This window comes from Manis pentadactyla, chromosome 10 (genome assembly GCF_030020395.1).
Source record: "Manis pentadactyla isolate mManPen7 chromosome 10, mManPen7.hap1, whole genome shotgun sequence".
NCBI classification, from domain to species: domain Eukaryota; kingdom Metazoa; phylum Chordata; class Mammalia; order Pholidota; family Manidae; genus Manis; species Manis pentadactyla.
Window position 1 is genome coordinate 96215929 of NC_080028.1, and position 11340 is coordinate 96227268.

At 54.5% G+C, this 11340-nt stretch overlaps 1 protein-coding gene across 6 annotated transcripts; it reads right to left on the bottom strand.

Moving 5' to 3' along the window:
* Positions 1-1552: 1552 nt before the first annotated feature.
* Positions 1553-10928, bottom strand: TRIM56 (tripartite motif containing 56). Of its 6 annotated transcripts, none has more exons than XM_057487294.1 (5): positions 9802-10928; positions 9627-9700; positions 9118-9285; positions 8721-8849; positions 1553-8611 (listed from the first exon to the last, which is right to left on the bottom strand). In XM_057487294.1, exon 5 carries the CDS (start codon positions 8608-8610, stop codon positions 6343-6345), a length of 2268 nt encoding a protein of 755 aa, XP_057343277.1. In that variant the 5' UTR covers position 8611; positions 8721-8849; positions 9118-9285; positions 9627-9700; positions 9802-10928; the 3' UTR covers positions 1553-6342. The 6 variants fall into 6 exon arrangements, with proteins under 6 accessions (XP_057343277.1, XP_057343276.1, XP_057343275.1 ...); XM_057487293.1 differs by having other exon boundaries at positions 9118-9298; XM_057487292.1 differs by lacking the exon at positions 9118-9285.
* Between the last annotated feature and the right edge of the window lie 412 nt (positions 10929-11340).

Below are 11340 nucleotides of genomic sequence, written 5' to 3' on the forward strand. Positions count from 1 at the left end.
GACCAGAGAGTCCCATTCCCCCTCCCCAGGCAGTGAGGAGGGACACTGTGACCACCTGTCCTGTCGTGTGCCCAGCCTGTGACATGGCCCTGCATGCCCACCCCTAGTGTGAACTCAGCTGCCCTTATTTGGAGGCCAGCCTGACTCCCGCAGAACAATGAAGGGGAAAGGGCCCTGGAATCTGTGGCCAGGGCATCTTGAGGCAGCCCCAAGGTTGTGGGGAAAGGCTGCGGCCTGACACCCTAGGGGTGTGGCTTCTTGAATGCAAAGGAAGAGAGGGGGAAGGTTTGGCCACCTGGCTAGGAACCCGAGGCCCTGTGGGTCTGACCACAGCAGCAGACACTCTGCCTTGGGGTTTGGAGCTGGGAACAGACCGTTCTCCCTACACAGACACCGCTCACATGGACCAGCCGCCTTGTCTCCCGCGCCGGGCCCCTCAGCTGCTGAGTCATGCTCCCCGGGGTTCACAGAGGCGCCGATTCAAAGCCAGGCTGAGTCATGCGATGATGAATCGTGGAATTCTTGTTCAGGCTGTCACCCCAGCAGTGGTGGGCCCCAATCCCCACCCCCCTCCTTCCCCACTAAGCCACTCAAAACATTCTCTCCTCATTTGCTGTTCCTTCTCCATCTTGGGGGTGTCTGACAGGGAGTGCGGGAGTATCTCTGAGCCTCCCTCCTATGTCCAGACTCCAGACCTGTTATGCGGACGGGGGCCTAGTCTGTTAGCTCAGGAGGGAAGCTCAGCTTTCTGAAGGAGGAAGGGACGGGCTCTAGACTCAGAGCTGGTTGGAAAGGCAGCTTCAGTCAGAATTGAAATCTACTTAGCATGGAGCAAGGCTGCCAGGCCTTGGTTTCCTTATCTGTCAGATAACGTTAGGAACTCGGCTCCTGGAAGTCGATGGGTGTGAAGTACGGGCAAGTGAGCACTCAATACCTACTATTTGATCTCCTGTATTAGATTGGGGGTGGTGGGGAGCCAGGGGGCAGAGACTCTGTGAAAAATCAAATAAGGATCTAAGGTCCTTCCTCTTGCTCAGGACAGCTCAGAGGGCTGGAGAAGTGTGCTCGAGGGGTTTCAGAGACTAGGTCAGAGGGCCTGGACACCTCCAGGCCTGCAGGGGCCACCGTGTGATCATGAGTGCAGCATGCCGAAAGTGCTCACAGGGGCTTGTTTGGTTCCAAACCAGAAAACAAGCAGAGACCAGCAGGGGCACAGCCACCCTGACCAAGGCCCTTTGCTTGCCTCCTACAAGGACACCTTCATGCTGTCACAGCCTGCCTGAGTGTGCCCACATGCAGTCCTGCGGGGCCAGACCACCCTCTGGCTGCTCCCAGGTTAGCCTGGAAGGTGCGCACCTCTGCCCAGAGGGCCCCTCTTTCTTACAGGCAGGAGTGGTCCCGACCAGGGTGGGACCCCAGATGGCTGTGCCAGTGACCCTGCTCCTGCAATGCCCCCAAGGACACCTTTGGAGCTACTGTGGGGCCATGGTTATCTGGTATCTGGCCCTGGTTGTTGACATTTCCCCATACCCACAAATCATCTGAGAAAAGGTCCAAATTCTCCAAAAGAATTTATTAAGAAACAGAAGAAAGCTATAAAGTACACAATCAAAGGAATGAAAGAGTTTATAGCACAGATTCTTCAGCCCATGGTAACTAAGATTATTTGCCGGGCCAACAGCATGGGTACTGGGGCCCCGATTCCATTTTCAACCCCATCTCTCTTGGCTGCTGAGCCAATCAGTTCAAACTTTCTCCAGAAATCGGTTGCCTTCCCAAACCTCCCCAAACCTCCTCCCCAGTTGCCTCTTTATTATACAGGCCCTTCTCTATGTGGTCCCAGAGATTCCCCTCCCACCTGAGGCAGGGGGGTTCAGGTGAGGTCCAGCCTGACCCTGCTTTTTTCCTACGCCACTCCTCCAGGCAAAGGCATCTGTGGTCCCTAGAAGACCTATTCTTGCTGCTGTTCGGATCCATTTAATTAAACTATAGTCATGAACCAGTTAGGTAGGCTGGTTCTGCCAACTTCGGACAAACTATTCTCCTAAGCTCGTCTCTAAACTCAGTCTTTCTCCTGCTTGGAACCTCCCCTTGAGCACTCTGTCCCAGCTAGTCCAAGACTGCTTTCTCCCCAAAACAGACTTCTGCACCTAATTTATTTATGGGATAGCTCTAGTTCTCAGCTGACCTGCCAAGGAGAGATGGTCAAACACCTTGATCTTGGCACCCACCTATGGAACCCTGCCCAGTTCAAGTCACCAACTTTACGGATTCCCTTGGAAGGTGTCTCTTGGACTAATGCCCCTTTGGAATTTAATCTCTGTAGATTTATTTTATGTCATGGCTTTATAGATACAGTAATAATAAGACTACCGTGAAATGAGAGCTATTCCCTCCCAAATTACATTTTCTCTAAATTATCAAAAGCCTTTTGAACTTTTCCTAAATGTCTATGGTTTACCAGTCCTTGATTAGTACTGTCTGATTCTCAGCTGGCTTTCAGGAATAGCACTGAGTCTTAGCAAGCTAGCCATTGGTCCCCTCCATTCCTCCAGCCCCCATTCTATCTTAGCGCGACAGTCTCCTGTCAAAGGAGAAACAGGTAACAACTCTACTCAGATGTTCTCGAACTTTCACCTCAAAATATGTGCACGTAACATCCTCGTTCGAGCCTACACTGACGGATGAGTATTAGGTCAGTACAAGTCAGCTGAATTTTTCCTAACCAATACCACAGATTTGAGCTTTATGGGATACAAAATACTTCTCAACACTTCTCACCTATCCTCCCAACAGCCCTGTGAGGAGGTCATGGTAGATACTATTATTCCCATTTCACTGATATAGAAACTGAGGTTCAGAGAGGTTAGGGAACTAGACCAAGATCACACAGCTATTTAACCCCCGTCTCTGCTACCCTCATTCACTTTCCTTTTTCAGGCACAAAGAATATGAAAGAGGCTTTCTACTCCCTTTCTCCCTACATTAACGTCATGCTCCTTTCGCCAGTGCATGCACAACCCGGAAAAGCTCCAAACGGGAAAATGAACGATTGCTCAATTGATTGTCACAGTCCAATGTGGGGCTGGGTGGGGGTTTCGTATCTTTCACGATGTTCCTGATTTCTTAACATCTCTAATTTAACCAAGAACTCTTTCTCTCAGGGCTGAATGGTGCTTTTTGTGGCATTCGCTAGGATTCCCAGGTCACAGTTAAGGTACTGGGGATTTTATCTCCAAATTTTGCTCTGTTCTATACTTCTCAGCCATTTCACATTTTGCCAGGGCTCAGTACCTTCCCAACTTTGCCCCTGAATCAGGGAAATTTGGTATTTCTGTCAATCTGCTAGTGCCCGGCCTCCAAGGATTCTAACACCTTCCTGGAAAGCCATGTGGCTCCTCATTTCTGGAGCATCTGTGGATCCCCCTCTTCCAGCCGGGTGACATTCCCCTTGGGTGAGCCGTTTGGCTGGACCACTTCCCCAGCCAGGCCCTCTGCCTGTGGTCCCATGCAGCCCTGCAGAACTGTTATTCCAAGCCGAAAGTATATGACCCCTTACAGCCAATGACCCCAAGGCCCCCCTCCACACACATACGCAGGACACCCCCATCTCATCTCCTTTGTGACTCGCCCGGGTCCACCCCTTGGGGAGGCCTATGCTGGACTGTGTCCAGCGTCCCCCTACTGGAGAGTTCCCACAAACCAAGGTTTTGAACAACATGGTTGGCTGCAGCTATGACACTGGAGGTGAGTTATCTCTGGAAAGAGTCTTACAACTGTCTCCTTCCTTTTCCAGATAGAAAGTCATTTCACAGGCATTTACTGAGCACATGCTATGAGCCATCACTGTGCTAACTGCAGATAAAAGTGCAAAAAAAGACACCCCTCCCTCCCACCACCTATGCCATTCATCCTTTACTTCTGGTTTTCATAATGGTTCCAGTTGGTCTAAATTAGTTGGGGGACTCAGCACCTTCCCCTGACTTCTGGACACTCCACAATGATTCTATCGGCTCGGGGGACCGCCTGACCTCTGCCCACCTTCCCGAGGCAGTCTTTGGCCAGTTTCCAGTCCTTGCCCCGACTGCCCTCCCTCCCTGCCCAATGTCCAGCTGGGTCCCTCCTCCTGACTCCTGCCCCTCCTCCAACAGGACAGTCCCACTTGCTCTGACAGACACATTTCCCCACAAATCTAGTAGCTATTCTTGAATATTATTTCTAGAGGTGTATTTTTCGAAGTAAATATTCAGGCATATATGTTACTTAATGGACCATAATAACGGAAGTAGCAGTATGCATATATGAATAACCAGCGTGAAATAACTCAGAAAGAACCCAATCATCTCCCAAATCACTATTTACAAATTGTGAACCTATTTCTCCTCGGGAACTCTGCAGAGTACTTTTTCCCTTGTTCTATCATTATGTGATCATAGTTCCAAATGCTTTTTTTTTTGCTAATGATTGCACCACATAACATCACATTCTTGTAAATAGTTTACATAGTTGTCATATCTGAAGGAAGTAGCTCCTTGTTCTAATAAGACCACAATCTGCTTAGCTGTCCCCCACAGCTGAACAGCTTCCAATGACTGATATATCGGGTGGCCACAGATATCTCTGTACGCATTCTTCCTTTCGGATTATTTTTCCCCCAAGAATGTATTCCCCAAAGTGAAATAATTCAGTCTTTAGAGTCATTTTTTTCTTTACTCCTGTCAAATATTGCCAAATTCCTCTCCAGAAAGCCTCATTTTATAGTGCCAGGAGCCTCATTCTCCACAACATATTTCTTAAATATATTTTGACCAGTGCAACTGGTTGACTTGATGTCACTTCTCAGTTTACCAGCCCTGGCCATGTGCTTTCCCCTCAAATGCACAACCTCTTTGGCCCTTTGCCCAAGCAGGTCTCTCACTCGCAGTGTATACTGGAGACTCAGCTCTCACTCTAATCAATTCCTCATAGCATTTCTTCATCCTACTGGTTTTCCTTGCATCTTCATTATGCTTTGCTCTGCTTACATTTCACATTTTTGTGTAACTGAGTCTGTCCACTTGGCGTTGATGATTTCCCCTATCACTTCAATAAACAAGTAAAGTGATCCCCCAGAAAAGAATTTTCTTTTCCCCACCTCTAATACCCTGCACTTTCCATCTGGACTTGTCTAAACTCCTTCTGGTTGCCATGAACATGCTACTGCCCACGATCCCTCCATTAGGATCAGCTCCTGGCTAATCATGTGCACCTTAGTTCCACCATTGCCACAGCATATCCAAAGGACCAGTGGTCATAGCTCACCTTCCTCTGGTTTCAACTACTACACCCATCCCAGCCCAACTGCCAACTTCTCAGGTTTTCCAGTGGTGGGGCCCCCAACCCCACCCCTGGCCTCTAGGGTTAAGCTGTTTTCCCAGCAGTGACTGCCTGCTGAAAGACAAATTTCTCCACTCCCTAGTTCAGCCGAATGAGGCCAAAATTTCTCAGAAGGAATTGTGTTGGAAAACTAAGGAGGAACTTAAATAGATTCCAAGGAGTTTAAAGACATCAAACAGAAAAGATTTAATATCCTACATAGATCTTGCCTCAATTCGGCGTGGCACTGGGGGGGACCCAGGGGGCTCCCCATCTCTCACACTCAGAACCCTGTGTTTTAGGCTCCAGCCCTGCAGGGTCATCTTCTGGGAGCACATTATCAGCGAGGACTTTGAGGTAAACACCTCTTGACCTCAGCTGGCATCTGTACCTGGTCCCCTAAGAAGCCCACCCTGTACTCCACTGGGGGACACTATTATCAGAGGAGCCTCTACTTCCCGCTGTGGCTGATGGAAGATGCCATTTATTGCTGTTGGGAAATCCCAGTCCTTTTGGACGTGGCATGCCCGTTCTGGTGTGGGGGGAGCTGGGGTCTCAGCTCTCCTCCAGAAGGTACATGCCTGACATACCCAGAGCCCATGTTGGCTTACAGGACTCCTTCTGCCAAGACTCTAGCTAGGCTACTCCATCGGGAATGGTTTTGAAGAACGCAAATTGGGACATGCTTATCAATCTCAGAAACCTGAACTGTGTGGCAGTGATAGCAATCACCCCCAGGAAGCAACAGGAGTGGTTAACTCCCAGCATCCCTCTTGCCCCTCCTGCTCTGAGAGCTATGGTCATGCCACCACCCTTGGTCCCCATCTCTGCACACCCGAAGAGGGGTTAGCAGTTTGGCACTTCACAACAAAAGGTGGCCAACCCCTCTGGGAAAAATGCCCTCAACCCCCACATCCTACGGCAGCCCTGCCTCCCTCCCCCCAGCCCCTCCCCAGCGCCTCCCCAGCCCTCCACAGTCCTAACCCTTTAACTGTCAGGAGAGCGGACCCGAAAGACATGGATGGTCCCATTACTGAGGGACACAACCAGGTACCTGCCATCCACCATGGTGGTCACCCGGGGCTTTTCCAGGCCATGATAGGCTGTCAGGAAATCACCGAGCAGTGACCCCTCCGGATCCAGGATCACCACCTTGTTGACCTCTCGGAGGGTCAGAAAGATGTAGCCCTTCTTATCCACAGACACGGAACCCGGCTGGCAGCCATGCAGGCCCGGCCCTCGGTACTCCCCAATCACCTGACCCAGCCCATCACAGACCACCACGCTATTCTGCTGCCAATCTGACCCCACAAAATTGCCCTGGGGACTGGTGGTCAGGAACACCAGTGCCCGCAGGCCCCGGCTGGCCTTGCCCCCAGGAATAAACCGGGTGGCCAGGCTGCCTTCCATGTTGTATACCTCCACGTGGCCTGACACGCTGACAGCCACCCGGTCCCCACTTGGCATTGCAGCCACGGCGTGGCTGGCCTGGGAGAGGCTCAGGGCCCGGCGCCACTGCACCTCACCATCAGGGCTGATGAGATGGAGCCGTGCCCCGGCCGAAAAGGCCACCGCGCCCCGCAGGGCAGCCACACTGCATGGGGAGCAGCCCTCGGGGACCGGCACCGCGCCCTTGTAGTCACCATTGAGGGAGAAACGCTTCAGTGCCCTGTTCTGCTCATCTGCCACCAGGATCTCCCGGAGGCCAAAGGGACAGAGCCCGGTGATGCGGGGTGAGCGCTTGTCTCCGGGCATCCGCGTGGGGAAGCTGCAGGAAAAGATGGGCCTGGGGAGGAGGCCGGAGCCCTCCAGGTTCAGCCCGAGCACTGGGCTGGGCTCCCGGGAAACTGACTTGAGTCTGCCTTTGAACTTCCTCTTCTTGTTGGATCTGCCAGCCCTTGGGGTCTGGGCTCCTCCATCTTCTTGGGGCGTCTGAGCTCTACCTTCCTGGGGTGACTTGGGTCTCTCCCCCTTTGGGGCCTGGGCTCCATCTTCCTGAGGTGTCTGGGCTCTGTCTGACTTTGGGGTCTGGGCCCCATCCCTACCCTGGGGCTGGGCTCCATCCTGTCTCCGGCTCGGGGTTTCCTCATCTCCCTGGCATCCAGCTCCTTCTCTGCCACTGTCCTTCTGGGGTTGCTGCTCCTCAAAGGAGAGCCGTAGCAGGTGGCAGTTCTTGTCCAGAAGCCCTGGATGGAGCTCCAGCTGTGGCAGCAGGTAGTGGGGTGGCCCAGGCACCCAGGCACAGCCCTGCAGCTGCTGGAGCCTCTGCGCGATCGCCCCCTCCAGCGAGAGGATCTCGGCCTCACGACCCAGGCTGAGCACCCGACGAGCAAAGGCGGCTGCCGCCCTGGCCACCTGCTCCTGGCCCTCCAGCTTCCCCAGCCTCTCCCGAGCAGCCTCCTCGGCAGCCTCCACGTGGGCCCGTAGCTGTCCCAGCACCTCCTGCTTCTGGGCCAGGAGGACCCGAAGGACCCTCTCAGCCGCCTCCTCCACCTGCGTCCCCACCCGGGCTGCCTGCTCCCTCAGGCGGGTCAAAGATTTTTTTTCCACCAGCCGGGAGGCTTCCAGCTCTGCCAGGTTGTTGTCCACGCCCTTCAGTAGCTCCTCAAGGCCTGGCTTCCGGGCACGCACAGCCTCAGCCAGGGGCAGGCAGGGGTGGTCCAGGTGGGGGTCCAGGCGGCACTCGCGACACAGCAGCTGGGAGCAGGGCTGGCACAGGAAGCGCAGGGCCTCCCCAGGGTGCTGGGGACACTGGGCCGCCTGGCGCTCCCGGGCCTCCTCGTCATACCACCCTGCCCTGTAGCCCACCAGGTCCACCACTCGGTGGGTGTGGGTCTGCCGCGTGCAGCGGTGCCCATCAGCACAGGCCTGGCACAAATCATCCGCACAGTCCAGGCACCGGGCCGTGGCTGGGCCCCCGGTGCTGGCACCCCCCATCAAGGGGCACAGCGCGCAGGCTGGCTTCCCTGCCTGCAGGTCTCCACCAGCCCGGGCCCTCACCAAATCCAGGAGCCCGTTGACAAAGAAGTTGGTCTTGAAAGCAGCCACGCCTGCTGGCGGAAGGGGCACCGTCTCGCGGCACTCGGGGCATCGCAGGTGGCCATGCTCGGCCAGCTGAGCCAGGCAATCCTGGCAGTAGGTGTGCAGGCAGGGCAACGTTTTGGGCACCCGCAGCTGCTCCAGGCAGATTTTACAGGCCAGGAAGTCGCTGCTCAGGGCCTCCAGCAGGGAGGGTGAGGATCCTTGGGAAACCATGCTGCAAGTGGGGGGTCAGGGTCAGAGGGCAGAGGGCACCTCCCCAGTGCCTCCAGCCTGCCCTCCAATCTCCCTCCCCATCCTCAAGCCCTACCGGGTCTGGGTCTCACCTGAATGGCCAGGAATTTTCTTCTGGTTCTAGGGCCCCTGGCCACTTACTCTTGAGCTAGGGAGCTGGCCTTGTCCTCACATATATTCAGCAAATGTGAGAGCAGATGGTCCTTGCCTTGCATCAGGTTCTGTGGAAAATGACAAGACCAGGAAGGCCCTGGACTAAGAGAGTGCACAGTGTAGTGATGAGGGCCCCCAGTTGACAAGTGTGGTGTGGGGGTCCTGGGGGCAGAGTGCTGGGGCGGGTGTAAGCTGAGAGGACACAGGACAGGGTCTCAGTGGGTGGGCAGAGTTACTTGACTCCTGGTAGGTGGGACCCCAGTTCCCCTGGCCCCATACACCTGTCTGCTTCCAGACCCTGAAATCAGCATCACGGGTAGTGGGGGTCCCACTTACTACCCTGACTTTGAAATGTGTTCTGGGGCTGGCAGAAGGCAGGCTGAGCGGGGGTGGGGGGGTGGGGGGCTGCCCTGCTTTCTCCTCCCAGCTGCTCGACCTCGGGGTCACCGCAGCCTCTGCCTCATCTCCTTGAGTCCTTTCCTTTCAGCCTCTCTTCCTGCTTCCCTAGAAGAAACCTCTGAAGAGGGCTGTGTGAGGTTCATCTGTGAACCCCCCACCCAAGGCTTCCAGCACAGAAGCTGTGAAATACTTGATGAAGAGGCGTGGGGATTTCCCCCAACTTCTGGAAAGTGGAAGCTGGAAGCAAAGCTCAGAGAGGGGGCCTCTCCCAGGGAAGCCTCAGACCTCCGGCCCCAGGGGGCGGAGGGGGAGGGGTGCTCCTCCCACCCTCTGCTCTCCTCCAGCCTCCTGGGCCCTGCCCCCGCGTACTCGTCCCGTGCCCTCCCTTCCCCCGCGTCCTCCAGTTCAGCAGTCCCTCCAGCTGCCCTCCCGGTGCCCCTCCTTACCTAGCCCGAGCCGACCCTGGGCTCCAGGATGGAGAGTGGGGCGCCGAGGCCTGGACGCCGCTGTCGCTGAGTGCCTGAAAGAGAAACAAAACTGAAACTAATTGTACTGCAGCAACTTCCGTCCCCAGCCCGGGACACCGACTCGCACCGCCTCAGGCCCCGCCTTCTTCCCTACCCGAGCCTGGTCCTCTTCCTCGGGGGCCCCCCCACCCCTAGCAGGGCTCCGGGGTTCCTGCCTGGAGTGTAAGTTCCAGCCCAGGATTCGCTCAGCCAGCTAAGTGTGTTGCAGACAGTGCCTGAGGACGCGTCCGCAGATGGAGGAAATCAGAGATCATCTGTGATTCAGAGACGTGTAACCAGAGCACAGTCCTCAGGACAGGTCTCAGGTGATGCCTAGCGGATCTGCAAATCCAGTCCTGGGTGGGGCCTTCCGGGCCATAAACCTTTGCTGAGTTATGGGAAAGGCATGGAAACCAGATAAGGGGCCTCAGACCTGAGGAGTCTGCAGGCGCTTCCTGGGGGAGGCATCACCAGAGATGAACCTGAGGAGTACACAGGGTTTGGGGACTTGCTACGTGAGCAGGCCAGGAAGTATGGATCCGCAGGGTGCTGGAATAAAGAACCCAACACCCTTAACGCTGCGTGAATCACACGGTTTATTTTGCACTTCCCTTTAACGCAACACCCAAACAGGACCGCACGCATCACGGATCAATACATCTCATATGGGTCTTGGCGATGGGTTCAGATCCCAATCAGCCTCTCGTCTTTCTCAAGGGGTGTCGTGCAAGCTCCACCTTGGGGAAGGCAGTGCAGTGGAGACAGTAAAGTGGAGTGATGAATGGGTGACAGAGCACCAGCGCAGGAGCACCCCGGGAGCACGGATCTGTGGTTCGGTATCGGGGACCTCTGGGACGAGCTTGCCGCAGGCCCTCTGCGTCCAATCCCTTATATAGTCCAGTCCATCCATCCGGGGGTTGGATAAAATGGGACCGCCCACCTGTGGTGGTATCTGTTTTGGGCGTTCCCCGGCACACCTTTGAAGGTGGGGTGTGTTTACAAAGGCAATTGGTGAGAAAGCCGGCAAGCCTGATATAAGCAACTCCATGTTTGATGCTCATATCAACTTGCTGGGGAAGAAGGCAGGGAAAAGCTCCTGGGTATCAGGAACAGCATGTATGGGGGTACAGAGGAATGAGATCCCCCAACACTCTCCGAGTATGGTTTGTGGGAAGCAGCCACGTGACTGCGGGCAGATGAGATTATAGAGGGAGGCAGGGCCTGATCATAGAGGGCATTATGCTCTACATGAAGGAATCTGAGTTTTATTTGAAGCACAAAAATGTTGAAGATACTGTAATGAACACTCATACGCCTGCCACAGCCTCTACGGTTAACATTTTACTAAAGTCTATTCATCACGTATATATTCAGGTATGCGCCCCTTTATCCAGTGACCGGACTTCAGTAGGAAGCTGAGCCTGTGATCCGTGATAGGCTAATGATACCCAGACTTGTAACCTTTCCACACTTTTCCACTGTACCTGAGGTTTTGATGAAGTCACTCAACAGTGTCCAATACAAGAACAGGGCGGAGATGGCACGACGGGGAACAGAACACAGACATTTAAGGTCAAGTGGGAGAGAGGAAGGAGTGTGAAAGAGACTGAGAAGTAGTTGCCAGAGAGGTAGGTGGAAATCTTAGACAGAAAAG